General features: G+C 41.4%; 1 protein-coding gene across 3 annotated transcripts in view; it reads left to right on the plus strand.

The window, feature by feature from the left end:
• The window catches only part of MRGBP (MRG domain binding protein), a 93,117-nt gene extending 76,570 nt beyond the window's left edge, over positions 1 to 16,547 (plus strand). The window contains exons 2-6 of one of the 3 annotated variants that reach the window (XM_077460314.1): positions 215 to 381; positions 11,280 to 11,361; positions 13,573 to 13,647; positions 14,688 to 14,872; positions 16,303 to 16,547. In XM_077460314.1, coding sequence (XP_077316440.1) covers positions 215 to 381; positions 11,280 to 11,361; positions 13,573 to 13,647; positions 14,688 to 14,854 — 491 coding nt within the window. In that variant the 3' untranslated portion in view covers positions 14,855 to 14,872; positions 16,303 to 16,547. Of the gene's footprint in view, positions 1 to 214; positions 382 to 11,279; positions 11,362 to 13,572; positions 13,648 to 14,687; positions 15,212 to 16,302 lie in introns of those variants that run through there. The other 2 variants (XM_077460315.1, XM_077460317.1) reach the window with 2 other exon arrangements.
• The last annotated feature ends 3,000 nt before the right edge of the window (positions 16,548 to 19,547 follow it).

The following is a 19,547-nucleotide window of genomic DNA, read 5'->3' on the forward strand; positions in this document are numbered from 1 at the left end:
TTAAATTCTGCAGGATGTTGTGTGGGGTGTTTTTTTTTTTTTATGGAAGGCCGTAGTTCTATTTTAAACCTTTTGATAAGCTTTTTATGTATTTGCCCAAAATATTTCTAAATTCCAGTGTAAATGTAGCCGTGAAGAAGAGCACCAGTGAGCTGATTGTTTGTTCTGAGATAAGAATTCAGTAATTGTGATGTTTTGTTATGTGCTAATACAGGAGTGAACCGACACTTCCACATGATCTGCATCCGGGACAAGTTCAGCCAGAATATCGGGCGTCAGATTTCATCCAAAGTCATCTGGGATCATCTCCGCACCATGTATGATATGCAGGCTTTGGTGAGTGCTTCCAGCCACGCCACTCCATTATCCCAGTCTAGAAAGGTAACGTGGTATGTGACAATGATGGTTGTTAAATGCAGTTACCCATGCTCGAAAAATTTGCGTCATATGGCTGACGTTCTATTACAAATAACTATGACGCCTTATTCGGTGAGGTTTAACCACTTTCAGACCGGACCAATTTGCTGGTCAAAGACCAGACCACTTTTTGCGATTCGGCACTGCGTCGCTTTAACTGACAATTGCGCGGTCGTGCGACGTGGCTCCCAAACAAAATTAACGTCCTTTTTTTCCCACAAATAGAGCTTTCTTTTGGTGGTATTTGATCACCCCTGCGGTTTTTATTTTTTGCGCTATAAACAAAAATAGAGCGATAATTTTGAAAAAAATGCATTATTTTTAACTTTTTGTAATAATAAATATCCTCCAAAAATATATAAAAAAACATTTTTTTCCCTCAGTTTAGGCCGATACGTATTCTTCTACATATTTTTGGTAAAAAAAATCGCAATAAGCGATTATTGATTGGTTTGCGCAAAAGTTATAGCGTTTACAAAATAGGGATAGTTTTATAGCATTTTTATTAATAATTTTTTTTTTTTTTTTTACTAGTAATGGCGGCGATCTGCGATTTTTATTGTGACTGCGACATTGTGGGGGACCCATCGGACATTTTTGACACATTTTTGGGACCATTGTCATTTATACAGTAATCACTGCTATATAAATGCAGTGATTCCTGTGTAAATGACACTGGCAGTGAAAGGGTTAACCAGTGGGTGGCAGTGTAGGGGTTAAGTGTTCCTAGGGGTGTGTTACTAACTGTGGGGGGGTTGGGCTTTCATTTAGTGTACACTGATCTCTGCTCCAATCACATGGAGCAGAGATCAGCGTCACTAGTTGCTAGGCAGAATGGAAAAATGTTGTTTATACAGCATTTCCTCCATTCGGCCGCTCCGTGAGACGATCGCGGGGATGCCCGCGGCGATCGAGTCCGCGGGTCCCGCGACCGGACTCACGGGGGTCCCGACCAGCGCGGGAGCGCGCCGCCGGCGGCGCGCTCCCGATGGCACGGCGGCAACGAATATTGGACGTACATGTACGCCAATATGCCTGCCCGTGCCATTCTGTCGACGTACATCGTCGTGCGCTGGTCGGGAAGTGGTTAATGAGCCATACATGCTCCTGTTTTGTGGAATGTTAACGCTCTACTTGGACAAACTTTTTATTTTGTTTCTCAACAACCTGTGTCCCGTATATAAGGCCTCATACACACACACACACACACACACACACACACACACACACACACACACACACACACACAGTGTGTGTGTGTGTGTGTATAGGCGTAAAATATACGTAAAGAACTGTACAGGAGGGGAGTACGGCCTGCCATAGAAGTGAATAGCTGTATGCACCTGTACTTGTCTAAACAACAATGGGGTTAATTTTACTAAAACTGGAAAGTGCAAAATCTGGTGCAGCTGTGCATGGTAGCATTCACAGCAGAAGCCGATCTGCAGGTGCCGTGCACTCAATGTCTGCTGGCACCCGCCAGTCGCCAGGCAGAGACTCAGGAAGGAGCTCTGCCTACGTAAACCAGGCAGAGTTCCATTCTGACGGGTGAAGGGATGGAGTTTGTGTCACTGCAAAGCAAGAACTACAATCAATCTCTTCCCCCTAGTAAAAGCAGAACACACCCTCAATGATTAACCCCTTCACAGCCAGTGTCAATAGTACAGTGAGTGCCTATTTTTTTAGCACTGATCACTACATTAGTGTCACTGGCTGTTGCAAAGTGTCAGTTTCCGATTGTCCGCCGCAATATCGCAGTCCCGCTTTAAGTTGCTGATCTAAACCGCGTGTGTGTGTGTGTGTGTGTATATGTGTATATATATATATATATATATATATATATATATATATATATATATATATATATATATATTCTTTTTTTTTTTTTTTTTTTTTTTTTTTTTTTTTTTTTTTTTTGCCACATCAGCGAATCTTTACCTGAGACTATGAATCAACTTAACGTTCATTGTTGTCTCTTAGAATTAATCTTCACATCATTGTGGCTGTTTTCTTGTTGCTTACTTGTATAATTAAATGTAAAAACATTTATCCAACTTTTATTTCATATTTCTTAAAACAATTCTTATATCTTACTCCCAATATTTCACTGAAATTATATTAAAGTTATACTACCCCCCCCCCCCCCCCTCCCCTTTCCCCTTGTCAGTAGTGTCCCTGCTCCTGATATTCTGGTCTTTATGGTCTTAGTTGTGCGGAGAAACTCCAATCCCACTTAAATTGTTTCCAACCTCTCCATTTTTTTAGAAATATTACCCTTTCCTCTTCTTCTCTCAAACACAGGCTTTCCATATTATATATTTCTTCTACCGCATCTACCCACTCCCATGTTGTTGGGCACTCTACCTCTCGCCATTTTTTAGGGATCAGTTTTTTCGCAGCGTTTAATAGATGCGGGATGATTGTGTCTTGGTATTGTTTAACCCCAACCTCCGTGCCGTGAAAGAGTACTACCCAGGGGTCTGATTTCAATGCTGTTTGAGTTATTTCCTTAATCATTTGAAGGATCTTTTCCCAGTATAGTTTAATTTTAGCGCACTCCCACCAAATGTGTGTCATGGTACCTGTTTTCCCACAGCCCCGCCAGCACTCGGCGGTCCCGCCTAGCTGGAATTTAGATACCTTATCCGGGGTGTTATACCATCGGGAGATAAGTTTGTAGTTCATCTCAGCTGTTTTATTGTCCCTTGCCGAGCGGTGTGTCATTTTCAAAATTTTATTTATTGTTTCTTTACCTTTTTGTGATCCCAATTCCCTTTCCCATTTATTTATATATGGCGGCGTATCTTTCCAGCTGGTCCGCATCAATAGCCCATATAGCTTTGATATTATACCCTTTGTACTATCAGCCGTACAAAGTTGTTCCACCCCTGTCAAATCCTTTTCAGACCTAATCGGCTGGGGAAGTTTTTCTATGAAACGGGTCAGCTGGAGATATCGCCACCTATCCCTTCTCATAAATCCCATGTGCACTAACTCTTCATGTGAAAGAAGTTTCCCTTTTTTAATTATATCTTTTATTTGTGACCCCTCTAATCTTATCCAGTTCCCTCCTATCACCCCTCTACCCGGTGGGAAATATTCGTTATCTTTTAAGGTTATCAGTGGCGAATTATAGTGTCCATTTAATCTTTTATATTCCTTATCCCATATCTTCAGTGCAGTCTGTGTTAACTTATTTGTGTCTATATCTAGTACCCTGTATTTTGGGGGATTCCATATTATCTTATTTAATTGTGCTTTACTGTATGTATATTCTAAATTAACCCATCTTTTTTCCTCTTTTTTTTTCCCTTTTACCCATTCTACAATTCTTGATAAGACCACCGCCTGATAATAATATTGTAAATCAGGGACCGCTAATCCTCCCCTCCCTTTTTCTTGTTTTAATACTCCATAGGAGATCCTAGGTTTTTTGTTATTCCATATAAATTTGCTCATTATTGCTTTTAATTTTTGGAAATAGCTGGATGGGATTTCAACTGGCAACATCTGGAATTTATATACAATTTTTGGAAGAATAAACATTTTATACACGTTTATTCGACCTATCCACGAGATCGATCTATTACTTGCTCTTCTGAGTTCAGTTTTTATTTCATTCAATAAAGGGATATAATTTAGACGGTATATCTTATCCAGAGTGTTTGCCAATTTTACCCCCAGGTATTTCAGCTCTTTTGTCCATTTAAATTTACTTTGTTCTTGGATTAGTTGTACTTCCGTCGCACCTACATTTATATTAAGGATTTCAGATTTTGTTTGGTTAATTTTGAAGTTTGATAATTTCCCGTACTCATCCAGGGCCTTTGTTATCTTGGGCAGAGAATCTACTGGGTTACTTATATAAAACAACACGTCGTCTGCATATGCTGCAAGTTTATGTTCCTCTTGCTCAGCCTTAATTCCGCTTATTTCCGGGTTGTTTCTGATTGTCGCGAGTAGGGGTTCCAACGAAAGCACAAAAAGAAGAGGTGATAGTGGGCATCCCTGTCTGGTCCCATTTTCCATCTCAAAGGAAGAGGAGGGCAACCCGTTGATGTTTACAGTCGCTGTCGGGTGGTCATACATCGTTTTAATCCATCTGGCCATCCTAGGGCCTATGCCCATTTTGTCCATTGTCTGGAACATGAATCCCCAATCGACTCTATCAAAGGCCTTTTGGGCATCTATTGATAATAGTAGCGCCGGGGGTTCCGTCTTCTTCCTTTGAGATAGAATCAATAAAGTTCTCACTCCATTGTCCTTTCCCTCTCTCCCGGGGATAAACCCAGTCTGATCTGGATGTACTAGTATATTCATTACTTTTTTCATTCTATTTGCTAACACCTTAGCAAATAGTTTAGTATCCTCATTAAGGAGTGATATTGGTCTGTAACTTGCGCACTTGGTCTCGTCTTTTCCTTCTTTCCGTATGATCGTTATTGAGGCAGATAGCGCCTCTTTACTCATGGCGTACTCTGTCCCAATCCCGTTCATATATTTACAGAGTTTCGGTACTAGTATATTCTTAAACCTCTTGTAGTGACTAATTGTCAGACCGTCTGGTCCCGGGCTTTTCCCAGGAGCTGATTCCGCTAATACCTCGTTTATTTCTGCTTCCGTTATGGGGTTTTCTAAGTATTCTTTATCAATTTCACTGATCCTGGGGAGTCTCGCCTTATTTAAATATTTAACAGTTTCTTTTAGTTTACCTTCTTTATCTATCAAGTTGTTTTTTACCGCATATAATTTCCCGTAGTATGTTTTGAATGATTCGGCTATTTCTTTTGAAGCGTATACCATGTCCCCGGTTTCTGTTTGAATTTTCTCTATGTAGTTCGTAGCTTTTTTCTTTTGGAGCGTCCTGGCTAGATATTTAGTAGGTTTGTTTTCTTCTTGATACCTCACTTTATTGAGTTGATTAAAAAATTTTTTAGTTTCTTGTTCCATTAACCCACGTAGTTCTTCTCTCCTGGACGTTAATTTTTGATATAGCTTTTTATCTGTAAGCCCCCTTTTATGTTGTTGTTCAATTTTGAGGATTTCCTCTCTGAGTTTATTACCCCTCTCTATACGTTCTTTTTTTTTCTGCGAGCCTCGTGCAATCAAGATCCCCCGAATATACGCCTTATGGGCATCCCACAGGACCTGCCCAGAGATTCCTTCGGTCTCATTCATCAGAAAGTACTTCTCTAATTCCTTACTCACTACTTCCCCCCCCTCCTTATCAAGAATCAACGTGTCATTTAGTCGCCACCTAGAGAAACATTTACTTTGTCCGGGAATCTGCATTTTCATTTTTAAAGGCGCGTGATCTGACTGTGTTGTTATTTCTATACTTGTTTCTAGTACCATCTCTAGGGCTCTGTGTTCCACAAGAATATAATCAATCCTTGAGTACGACCCGTGTACTGGGGAGAAAAATGTGTAGTCCCTTATTTTGGGGTGTTGTGCCCTCCATACATCAACTAGTTGGTTTTTATTCAAGTTTTGAATTAACCTTTTTAATTGAGTGCTATTCCCTCCCAGTACCCGGGACGTACTGTCAAGTATGGGGTCTAGACAGAGATTCAGATCTCCCATTATAACTACATGGCCACTTTTAAATTCTTGTATTTTGGCCAGTATTCCCCTCAAGAAATTTATAGGGTTTTTATTTGGAGAGTAAATGTTAGCCAGTGTATACCTAATATTTCCTAATTTTCCTTTCAAAAATAGATATCTTCCTTCTGGGTCTGCTACTCTTCCTTCTACAGTGAATCGAATATCCTTACCGAATCCTATTGCTACTCCTCTTGCCCTTTTTGAGATCGTATCCCCATAGTACCATTTCGGGTGGTCTTTAGAGTAAAGCCTACTCCTTGACGTATGTGTTATATGTGTCTCCTGGAGAAAGATCACATCTGCCTCTAGTTGTTTTAATTCTACCAGGATTTTATGCCTCTTTTTTGCTGTGTTGAGCCCCCTAACATTATAAGATAGGAAGTTTAATTCCAGTTTCCTTTTATCCATATTCTCTGTCCTGACCATGTTTTCGTTTTTCTTTTCCTTCCCTCCTTTTTTCCCTCAGGGTTTCACTACTGACATCTTCTTCTCCTTCCTCCCTCCCCTTCCCCCTCTCCCCCATACCCCCCTCTCCCGCCCATCTCCCCATCCCCCTCCCCCCCCCCTGTTTTGGCCATCCTGCGGCCCTCGACTTATCAATTGGCCTCAAATCTCTGGCCATTTCTAAGTCTTAGTGCTCCGAGGTGGGGTTCGCCAGTTGCCTCCTTTCCCTCCCTACTTTGGTATATCTCCTCATAGGGATGGGAATGGGACTGCCCCACCCAACCGGTCCGACCACATACATCCCCCTACCTCTCCACCCCCCCCCCCCCCCCCCGTCTCCCCCATGATCCCAGTCTCTTCCACTTCTAATTTATCATTTAAGTTGGGTGGCATTTTAAGGTGATTCCTCTGACTCGTCTGTCCAGCCGGGTAAACTTGGAGTTGGAATCTCCAGTTTTTCACAAAATTCTCTTAACTCTTCAGGGAAACTTAATTTAGCTGTTATTCCATCTTTAAATGCCAACAGGCAAGCCGGGAAGCCCCATCTGTATCTAATGTTTCGTACTCTCATCTGTTCCAAGAGAGGTTTCAGGAGACGTCTTCTGGCTAGGGTCTCAAATGCTAGGTCCGGGAAGATTTGTATTTCTGTTTCCGCATACTTTAATGGGGGGTTTCCCCTTAATTTCCTCCAGATCTCCTCTTTATCTTCATAGTGTTCAAACCTTACGATAATATCGCGGAATCTTCCCCTTCCTGTTTCTTCCGATCCTATCCTCCCAACCCGATGCACCCTCTCTAACAAAGGGAGTACCCCCTCTGCATTGTCTAGTATGGGGCGAAATATATCTTTCAGAACCTCCCTTAAATCTTCTTTCTTGTTCTCTGGGACATTTCTTATTCTCAGATTTAGTCTTCTATTTCTATTTTCTTGGTCTTCGAGTCGGTAGAGAATTCTTCTCTGGTTCTGAGAAATTGATTTAACTTGCGTCTGTACTTTCTTTAACTTCTGTTCTTGATTCTCAGTTCTTTCTTCTACAGCTTCAACTCTCGCTAGCATATGACCAAGGTCACTTCTTAGGAGACTAATATCTGATCTTATAGAGTTCTCCAGTTTTTGGAGCATCTCCCTCATGAACCCTTTTGTTATTCCCAGGTCTTCCATCCTCTGATCCTCATTTTTACTTAGTTCTAATTCGCTTTCCGTTGTCAGTTCGTCTCTAGACTGATCCGGGGTCTCCCCTGCTGTTTTTTCCACTCCCCTTTTTCCTCCATGGTTTGTGGGTATCTTTTCCTTCCCTCCTCCTCTTGGGCTAGCTCCTTGGGTCATATATTGTTTTATGGTGCTTTCCGTGTTGGGATTTTTTGGGGTTTTAAGGCCCCCCTTAGTATTTTGCTTTGAGGCTCTGCTCATTTTGGTTTTTTTTGCTTCCCGTGGTCGTCGCCCCAGTTTGCTGGTCTTCTCACGTTCTCCTTCTATGGCTGGTGCTTTTTCTTCTGAGAATTCCCTCCAATCAGCCCCTTACAGTATCTACCAGGGTAGGATCCCTTGGTTATGGCTGAGCGGTTTTCCGCCCTAAGTTTGTCAGTCTGCTATAAGTGTTTCTCCCCCTTCTTTATGGTCGATCAAGGGCAGGTACTTTCAGTCCAAGCATTTATTCTTATTATCTCCTCTCTTTCTTCCTCCCTCCCTCCAACACAGGGAAAGGGGGTCCGGGAGAAAGAGGGAGAAGAAAGGGGTAACAAAAAAAAAAAAAAAAAGAGAAGACAGAAAGTAGAGAGAAAAAACCAGTGGCACCACAGTTAGCTTTATCTATTGAGCAATGACGTCTTCCGTCCCTATATCTTTAATAGACACCTGTAAGTCGCATATCATAATTTCGTTATGCGTTAAATATGGGGTTTCTCCCCTTATTGTGCCTCTCCTGATATTTTACCTCTATATTAGCTGGTCATCGAATTCTATAGGGACGTGCGTACTATGTAAGGTTATGTTTACTCTTGAGAATTCTGCTGGGCTCCCAGGAAAGTATGCAGCTGCAAAATGGGATCGCTTTCCATGCGTGTACTGTCCTTCATGCAGTTTCCTACATGCTATGAATATATTACTCCACCGAGTTACATCACTGCTCATGCGTTTAGAAAATATGCGATTTTTGAGTAGCTAAGCAGGAGTGCCGTGGGGTTCTTTTCCAGGGGGTTACCTTATATTAACCATCTATCATTACATTTAAGGATCCGGATTGATTTTCTGAAAGCAGGCAGCTAAGGAGTTATTCGTTCATTCCATCTTGAGTGTCTTATATAATGCTTGTTTCATCCTCACTGGCCGCTTTCAGTCTGGTTAGTAATATTTCAGGCTATTTCTCTGGGCATTTCCCTCACTCCCACCTGGTATCTTATAATTTTTTTTTTTTTTTTTTTTTTTTTTTTTTGCAGAGAATCTCAGCGACGAGTATAGTATTAATCTGAATTATATATCCCAGGGTAAAAGTATGTCATCATTCATACTATCTCTTTACTTTTACTCCAGTTTTAATGACCATGATAGTTTAAACATATTCTTATTTAAGACAGATGAGTTTTGCAGACATAAGTATCACTTATCTTATCTCTTATACTCGTTTATCTTCCTTAGTTCATCCCTTAGTGCGTCCCAGCTTACAAAGAAAAACTGCTGTTATGTTGCATCAGAGAGGTGAAGGGAAAAGTCTAATATCCTGCTGACCACTTCAGCGCATTTATAGTGTTCATACAAATTTTTCTAACACAATGCAGCCTGGTATCTTTATATCTTATATTTGTTTATGTATAGTTCCAGCAACCAGCGCAAAGCTGGTCTGAATTGTCTATCCCAGAAAGAGAAACACCTCATCATTCATGTTGTCCCATCATTGTTATTACAGTCCTTTCTATTCCCCTGGCAGTTTAGACATACGGTCATTTAAGACAGCTATGACTTGCACCGGGATATAGTACTTAGCTTATCTGTTGCTCTCCGTGATCATGCTCTCCTTTTATCTTCGAAATCCCGAGAGGTTGGGGGGGAGGGCGGCAGAGAGGAGGCGAGGTGGCAGCTGTTATTTATGGCCGGTAGGGTAGACAGGTTCCGGAGCGGCGTCTTGCGGCGGTGTCTTTCATTACTGGAGCCTCTCACCTTCCAGCATTATTCCGCTCTGCATTTCTCTTCCACACGCCGCACGCCTTCTCCTGCTCAGCCTCCTCGTAACCCCTCCCTTCCGTCGGAGCGTTCCTACGTCATCCCCCTGACCAGGTCTATATATATATATATATTAAAAAAAATTCAATGTCATGTCCTGGATTACTGCCACCTTAAAGGTTCCAGTTTAAAAAAAAAAAAAAAGGTATTTGAAAATACCGATCTTGACGTTTTTGAATACATTGAAGTGCAGAGGAGGGATTTGGGGGTTTTATAGACCCCCGATCTCTCCATAAATAGCACCTCTCACATGCCTATTATGCCCCATACACACTATCCTTCAGAGTTACCAAAACCATATAATATGAGGTTAGACCTTGGTAGTTTCAATTTGTATGTAGTCAGGCAGGCCCTTGCACTATATAGTTTTGGTAAACCGGAAGGAAAATGTAGAATGACGTGTTAAAATTTTGCCTATAAGAACGATCAAGCGGTGGAACTGCCGATATGAATGTTCTTATGGTGAACAGAATCACCGATGGAAAACAAGGATATCTGAATGATGCCTGTAGCTGCAGGCATCATTCAGATGGTCCCACTGAAAGTCTAGGATGGCATATGACGTCTGTGACGGAACCTATCTCCCACACTCCGCTTGAGTGTTTCCGCCAGTATACCTCTTCCTGAGTCCTGAAACACGAGTCCAATGGATCTGGCTATAGCCCAAGAACTAGACAACATCAGTCTTGGAGTACATAAGGAATAGCCTTTTATTTGAGATCTCCCACAAATATATACAGCGAGATGAATAAAACCTAACCTAATTAGCATGAGCTAATTATCTAATCAACACTGGACTCCTTCATTCAATTGCAGGGTTAATTAGCACAAACAACAATAGGTGAAATACTCTTTAGAATCTGTGTCAAGCCAGACTAGACTCCTTTGCATTATAGAATACAACAGACAGGTGGCTGGAGTTGATGATATTACCGGTAGCATCTATAAATTTGTGTCCCAACAGTATGATTCGGTCACTATTGCTAATATGGCAAATGCATATCTAGTCTGTGTGTCTTGAGGCAGAGGGGGGGACATGGATCTGAATCCAAGTAACACCACCTCAGGGGTCCCCAGGCATACAGCTCACAAAGAGCACCGTTCCCCCAAATGCCAGGGCCCATAATCGGTCGGCAAGAGGCTGGCGTTCCGTCCCCTCCAAGAGCCTCTGTCCCAGCTAGGTCTTTCACAACGTCCGTGGGCGGGAAGTGGTTAAAGGTTTTTTTTTTTTTTTTTTTTTTTTTTTTCCCAAAACAATTGCATGAAGACCACTGCGCAAATAGGGTATGCCATAAAATATTGTTGCTTTTCAAAAAAAAAAAAAAAAAAAGCTTTACATTCAGGTCCAGGTACATTTTCAGGCTCGGCCAACTGTAATGGTAAATGTTAACTCAAGTGTATTACCAGAGTCACAGTAACTGCCTTGTGTATGATGAATTCTTTTGTTGCTTTACACCATATAGAACATGCTTTTATGCTGCATGATGATTACCTTGCTCTGGAGGTTTCCTACATTTTGATTAATGAAACACATGCCAGCTTTTCCTCCTTATTACCAAGTAATATTATATATAGATATATAGATTTTTTTTTTCAGCATGAATCTGAGATCCTCCCATTCCCAAACTCTGAGAAGAACTTTATACTTCCCGAGGAGATCATCCAGGAGGTGAAGGAAGGTGAGCTGCTACTTTTCCTGGATTATTATGCAAAGTGTTACACCAGTATTTCATATTCCTGATAAGTGCCTCTTGTACCATGTACAGTGAGGGGGAAACAGTATTTGATTCCCTGCTAATGTTGTACATTTGCCCACTGACAAAGAAATGATCAGTCTAATTTTAATGGTAGGTTTAACACATTTCAAATAAGTTTTATAAATTGATTTGCGTTTTAATGAGTGAAATAAGTATTTGACCCCTTTCACAAAACATGACTTGGTACTTGTTGACAGCCTTTGTTGGCAATCACAGACGTCAGGTCAGACGTTTCTTCTAGTTTGTGACCAGGTTTGCACACATCTCAGGAGGGATTTTGTCCCACTCCTCTTTGCAGATCCTCTCCAAGTTATGAAGGTTTCAAGACTGACGTTTGGTAACTCAAACCTTTAGCTCCCTCCACATATTTTCTATGGGATTAAGGTCTGGAGCCTGGCTAGGCCACTCCAGGAACTCTAATGTGCCTCTTCTTGAGCCACTCCTTGGCCATGTGTTTTGGGTCATTGTCATGCTGGAATACCCATCCATTAACCATTTTCAGTGCCCTGGCTGAGGGAAGAAGGTTCTCACCCAAGATTTGACAGTACATGGCCCTGCCCATCGTCCACTTGATGCAGTGAAGTTGTCCTGTCCCCTTAGCAGAACAACACCCCCAAAGCATAACGTTTCCACCTCCATGTATGACTGTGAGGATGATTTTGGGATCATAGGCAGCATTCCTCCTCCAAACATAGCGAGTTGCTGCCAAAGAGTTTGATTTTTTGGTCTCATCTGACCACAACACTTTCACTCCTCTGAATCATTCAGATGTTCATTAGCAAACTTTAGACAGACCAGTACATGTGTGGGTGTTTTTTTTTTTTTCTCCAGCAGGGGGACCTTTCAGTCCTTCACAGCGTAGTGTGTTTCCAATTGTTTTCTTGGTGACTATGGTCCCAGCTGCCTTAAGATCATTACCAAGATTCTCCTGTGTAGTTCTGGGCTGATTCCTCATCATTCCTATGATCATTGAAAGTCCACAAAGTTAGATCTTGCATGGGCACACTTTTTTTTTTTTCTTTTTTTTTTTTCTTTTACGCCGTGAGAATAGTGATCCTTTTTATTCTAAACAAAAAAAATAGTAATTTCTCATTATGGCCAGAATTGTGCAGCTCTGCTTATCTGTCTCTAAAGTCTCCAATAATAATAAAGGAAGTGTGTACACACACACACTGTTTTGCCTTTCATTTCCATTTAAATGTCCAGCATAGATATAGAAGTCGAGAAACCAAAAATTTTCCGGCTTGTTTTTGTTTTTTAATGCAATTTTATTTTTTAACTGACCTGGGGGGTAGAATGGGGATCTGTCAATCTATAAAACATCTCTTCCTAGTGATTTAGGAAGATCTCTCCCTCTCCCCCTCTCCCCCTCTCTCCCTCCCTCCCCCACCAAAAGAAAGCTCTATTTGTGGGGGGGGGGGGGGGACATCAATTGCCATATCGCAAAAGGGGGGTAAATCCTTCCGGGGCTGAAATGGATAACAAATCTATGGAAGATTTTACCACTTTTTTTTTTTTTATTTTTTTTTTTTTTTATTGTGTCTTTGCTTGTTAAAATCACATCACTGTTCAGAAATTGTAACTTTGGTCCTCCTTGACCAGGGTGCCATGAGGAGTCCTTAGGGGTGCCGTGGCAACAGCCAGATCTGAGCGACCCTCTGTTCGCTCCTGTCACTACTGTAAGGAACAGAGGATTTGGGGGGTAATTGTGCTATGTGGGGGATTTTGTAGGGGTTGCGCTGGGAGGGTGATTTGGTTGAGGGGGGGTTGTGCTGGGAGGGTGGTTTGGATGGGGGCGGGGGGTTGTGGTAGGAGGGGGCGGGATATGGTTGGGTTGTGCGGGGAGGGTAATTTGGGTGGGGGGGGGGTTGTGCTGGGAGGGGAGGGTGCAAAAAAAGTGTGTGCATCTCCTAGTGCAAACGAGCCCTCAGACTGATGTACCCTGGGATTGTTTGCGATTCTAAAGTGTGCCTTGGCTGAAAAAAAAGTTTTATAAACACTGCTCTAGAAACTTCTCTCATCTCACTTCTCTCTGTATCACAGCTAAATAACTCTGAAACAGAAAGTCTTTGCTCCATAGTCAAGGGAGAATTTCCCAGTTCTTTAATTTTGAACAAATGTTTGATATTTCAGGTAAAGTAACCACGGAGGATGACGGGAAAGAAGAAGGCAAGGAAGATGTAGATGTCAATTCCGTCTCTGATGAAGGTGAGAAGCTATTATTATTATTATTATTATTATTATTATTATATTATATTATATATATATATATATATATATATATATATATATATATATATATATATATATATATATATATATATAAAATTATTATTATTATTTTTTTTTTTTTCCTTTTTGGAGGCTTTTAAAATCTTGAAGGCATGTTATTTTTCTCTTTTATATTTGGTACTTTTTATTAAAGGAAAAGAAAGGAAACCGGTCATGTGATATTTAACAGGTTATGTGACCAGACTCTTCTTTTATCACCACTGCATTTCAAGTGATTCTAATCTAAAGGCAAATACTTTTTTTTTATTTTTTTTATCTTAATACAGGGACTGCATTAGAGTAAAAAAATATCCCAGTAGTTGTATTGCACCCACCCCCCACCTCCTCATACATTTACCTGAGTCTTATCTTGATCCAGTGCTGTGCCCATCTGCGGTGGCACTGGTCTCTGTTCTTTCCTCCACAGGACACAGAGGAAGCAATGGGAGCCATTGGCTCTTGCTGCTGTCAATCAAATCCTGTGAGGAGGGAGTGGGGTGCAGGGCTGAGCCACGCTGTATGTGTTTATAGACACACACACACACACACACACACACACACACACACACACACACACACACACACACACACACACACACACACACACACACACACACACACACAGTAAGGCTCTGGATCACTCGTACATATGTGCCCCTGTAGTACACAGCTTGCTATGTGGTGCACACACAAGAGAAGGAGCCAAGAGCGCTGGCAGGGGACCCCAGAAGAGGAGGGTCGAGACTGCTCTACGCAATATTATTGCACAGGGAAGGTAAGTATTGCATGTTTGTTGTGCTAGGGGGAAAAAAGGAAGCCTTTACAACCACATTGAAATTGAAATTGAAATTGAAATTGAAATGTAGAGTGCAGGTGCGGAATGGTATCAGTTTTATGTCCTACATATCGATCTGTCACTATAGTTGCATCAAGTCTTTGCGTACTAACATATTTTACTAACTCTTCTACAACTTCAGGAAAAAGTGTTGACAAACCGAGCGCCAAGGAGAAGGAAAGAACTCTGTCCGAATCGGGCTCCAAAGAGTCAGGTGACAAGAGGAAGAGGAACCGTCAGACAGAGAAAGTTCTCAATGCCAGCAGTAATCCTTCTAGTCCCAATGCCAACAAGAGGCGGCGCACGTAGGCGGCAGACTGTCAATGGGTACTAGGCATTTTATACTACAGAAATACAACTTGCACCCCTATTAAAGCAAATTTTTTTTATTTTTTGGATAGAATGAGGGAGGTTTATAACCCCTGTCAGTCTTCTTTTTGTCATATGTGCCCCATCGGGGAGATTTACCTTCATTTCCTGACCCATAGCTAAAACAGGAAGTGAGAGGAAATCCCTGCAAATTAGGGGAATCTCTTGAGCCCTCCCACAGCTCTCCAAAAAAAAAAAAAAGTGTCCTCATTGGATGGATTCTTCTCTCTTCATTCCTGTTCTGGGGACCACCTAATATTTGTGATATATATATATATATATATATATATATATATATATATATATATATATATATATATATTTTTTTTTTTTTTTTTTACCTTCACTTTTCAATGATGATGCTGAACAGGACAAACAAAGGCGTGAATCTCCACAACTGGGGCACAGACAGCAATAACTGGCTCTATCCAAAACTTAAAAAAAAAAAAAAAAAAAAGGATTTCCTTTTAGTTATACTTCAATCCTACTATTAAATGTTTTTAATGTTTTTAAAGTATTTGTATTTATAAAAAAAAAAGAAAAACCTTTAAAAAAATCCTTATGTTGCTTCTGTTTTCCTTTTGATAAAAAATCAAAAAAACAAAACATTGTTTCCTATGTAAAGGTGCAAATGGCACAATCGCAACCAGTCTGATTACTGGCGAGACCGGTTTACTGCGGTCCAAAGGGAAAACTGGTTGGGTTGCTTTGTGACGCCTACACATTCCTCTATTCCTCTATTCCTCTTACAAGAAAAGGTTGTGCTTTATCTGAAACTGAAGCATTTTTAGGTGCTATAAAGCAGACAAGCCAAAAATATAAAACAAGATCTTTTTGTTTCCAATAATTTTTATTGAATATTTCAAAGGGGGTACAAACATTACATATGACAGCAATTCTCATTAGAAGAATTAGGGTAATTGCAGCATTCCCAACATGTGATACAGAGAAAGTAAGATCAAGAGATCCTGTGGCTCTATAGGCAGAGCACACGTGAACCATGGGCATCTGAGTCCAGAACCTGGGGGGCCTCAAACTTGCCTCTGCTGAGCGTATAACCAAATCAAGGCAATGACTCAAAGTGGTTTTAAAGCCTTACGTTTTTTTTTTTTACCCTTTTAATGCATTTAATAACTGCCCCAACATAAAATGTAGAATATCCTATGAGACTATCCTTAGATAGCAGTTTATAAAGAGGCTTGAATCCCATTTACAAATCTATCCGATATCTTTTAGTGCCATAGTGGGGTTGGTTGCCCTTTCCTGTTTTTGGGGCACCTGGACATCCAACAAATTTATGTCCCCTGTAGCCTCTTTAGCCTATGAATACAGCACTTTGATTCCTATACATCTCATTCATATACATCTCATTCATATATCCTCTCAAGGAAGACTTTTGTGCAGAAGATTGAGAAAACAGCCCTATCCCTGGTGTCTGGAACATCTGATGAGCCCATGTTTGGGAACCTGGGAATGTATACACATGATCACACGGTGGACAATACAGGGTGCATATGCTGTATGGAGATGTATAGGCGGTACATAATTGTATCTCCACATTTTGTTAGTACTAATGTTTCCAATGTGTTTGTCAAGCTTTTAACCTGTATAAATAAAAGATCTTTCTAATTTTGCTTTGTCTGACTTTATAGCACCTTTAAAAATCCTGGTGTATTGTTTTGGTTTCATACTCCTTTTTGGATGTGGTGCTTAGTTCTTGTTCTCAGGTCTTGATACTTAAATTGCTATGATCATACCCTGTGCTTTAAATTGCAGTAGCTGCTCTGTGCCCGTGAGTGTCACCAGGGTAAGTTCCATGTGATACAAAATGCTAACAATCAATATGTGGCTTGTTTTGACCTGATATCTTTATAGGGGAGGCCAGTGATTACTTCAATTATTTCAGATTGCTAAAGTAGTGGAGAATAGTTTAGTACAAGTTTAAAAATGAAAAAGACAGGTAATATAGCTACAGGAGGAGGGGGACTTAAAAAAACAAACAAAAAAAAAAAAACACTTTGCACAAGGCTAACTTTAAGATTACCCCCAATAAGCCCACCATGAAGATACATGCATCTCTGGAAGCGACAACAAGCAGTTGCATGGGAATGGTCTACCGTTGTTACAGTGGGAAGCCAGTCCAGAACAATGGTGTGCAGCCGATGCTGGAGCAAGTGCATGTAGACAGGAAGTGGCACTGAAAGAAAGGAGAAGATCAGCAGCACTGAGATGCAACAGTAGATTTGTAGTTTATGAAATGGGGGGGGGGGGGGGGACATGGCAATACATACAATTTATAAAGTATACTGGGTGCCAGGATACAGGCACCTTAACCAATTCAGCCCTGGAAGATTTTACCCCCCCCCCCCCTCCTGACCAGAGCACTTTTTACAATTTGGCACTGTGTCGCTTTAACTGACAATTTGCACAGTCATGCAATGCTGTACCGAAATGAAATTTGCTTCTCCCACCCCCACAAATAGAGCTTTCTTTGGTGGTATTTGATCACCTCTGTGCTTTTTATTTTTTGCGCTATGAAAAAAAAAACACAATAAGACAATTTTGCTATAATATCCTGATTTAAAAAATAAAATTCTTTATCAGTTTAGGCCGATATGTATTCTACATATTAAAATGTTTCCTCAGTGTGTTCTAACTGTATAGGGATGTTACTTACTAGGGAATGAGACATAGAGGGTTATTTACTAAAGGATAATCCACTTTGCACTGCACTGGAAGTAAAAAATAAATAAATAAATAAAAAACTTCACTTGTAAGAGCCGGTTCACACTGCGGGCGATGCGAGGCGAGGCGGCACGACTCGCCTCGCTCTCGCAAGTCGCCCCCGTTCTGTACAATGGAACCGTTCTGAGAGGAGCGACTCGAGTCGCTCGGACTCAGAAAAAAGGTTCCTGTACTACTTCTGGGCGACCTCGGGGCGACTTGCATTGACTTCTATACAGAAGTCATCTGCAAGTTGCCGCTGAGGTCGCGGCAGGTCGCGGCGAGGCAGTCGGTGTCGCCTCGCCTGCAGTGTGAACCGGCCCTTAGTGCAGTCGCTGTAGATCCGAGGGGGACATACAAGGAAAATAAAGAACAACATTTTAGCTTGCACATGATTGGATGATAAAATCAGTAGAGCTTCCCTTCATTTCAGATTTACCCCTTAGATTTAGAGCGACTACGCTTCCAAATGCACTTTCAGTGCAAAGTGGATTTGCCTTTCGTAGATAACCCCCATAGCGTGGTTCCTACTTACTAGGAACAAACAATAAGTCTCCTCTCCCCTGGCAGCACAGGGCTTTGCGAATCGGGTCGTCCCCCCCCCCGCCATGCAGCAAATCCACGTGAGCTGGTCGGGAACCGGTTAATATGTGAGTTAATTTACTTCTGTGTTATGTTTAAATAAACGCTACGGTTTTACACTACGGTTTCTTTCCCCTCTTACATCCTGAGGATTAACCCATGGAGGAGTCTGACAGTAAAGACTTCACCGGGGGGGGGGGGGGGGTGGATTCCCCAACAAGCGCAAGTGACCACACTAGAGATAGATGTACATTCACCCTGAATATTAACCACCTATGTGGAGCACTTTACTCAACACTATGGGACTTATTTTATTTATTTTACCTATGAATTAATGGTTGAATAACTTTAAAGCACAGTGTATATTTACAGTGCCTTGTGAAAGTATTCGGCCCCCTTGAACTTTTCAACCTTTTGCCACATTTCAGGCTTCAAACATAAAGATATAAAAAAAATTATTTTTTTGTGAAGAGTCACCAACAAGTGGGACACAATTGTGAAGTGGAACGAAATCTATTGGATAATTTTAAACTCCAGAAGTTCAGCGAGGATCTCTGAATGATCCAATGTTGTCCTAAATGACTGATGGTGATAAATAGAATCCACCTGTGTGTAATCAAGTCTCTGTATAAATGCACCTGCTCTGTGATAGTCTCAGGGTTCTGTTGAAAGCGCAGAGAGCATCATGAAGACCAAGGAACACACCAGGCAGGTCCGTAATACTGTTGTGGAGAAGTTTAAAGCCGGATTTGGATACAAAAAGATTTCCCAAGCTTTAAACATCCCAAGGAGCACTGTGCAAGCGATCATTTTGAAATGGAAGGAGTATCAGACCACTGCAAATCTACCAAGACCTGGCCGTCCCTCTAAACTTTCAGCTCAGACAAGGAGAAGACTGATCAGAGATGCAGCCAAGAGGCCCATGATCACTCTGGATGAACTGCAGAGAACTACAGCTGAGGTGGGAGAGTCTGTCCATAGGACAACAATCAGTCATACACTGCACAAATCTGGCCTTTATGGAAGAGTGGCAAGAAGAAAGCCATTTCTCAAAGATATCCATAAAAAGTCTCGTCTAAAGTTTGCCACAAGCCACCTGGGAGACACACCAAACATGTGGAAGAAGGTGCTCTGGTCAGATGAAACCAAAATCAAACTTTTTGCCCACAATGCAAAACGATATGTTTAGCGTAAAAGCAACACAGCTCATCACCCTCAACACACCATCCCCACTGTCAAACATGGTGGTGGCAGCATCATGGTTTGGGCCTGCTTTTCTTCAGCAGGGACAGGGAAGATGGTTAAAATTGAGGGGAAGATGGATGCA

Source organism: Lithobates pipiens, unplaced genomic scaffold, assembly GCF_037356315.1.
Source record: "Lithobates pipiens isolate NorthernLeopardFrog02 unplaced genomic scaffold, aLitPip1_a1.2 Scaffold_28, whole genome shotgun sequence".
In the NCBI taxonomy this organism is placed as follows: Eukaryota; Metazoa; Chordata; class Amphibia; order Anura; family Ranidae; genus Lithobates; species Lithobates pipiens.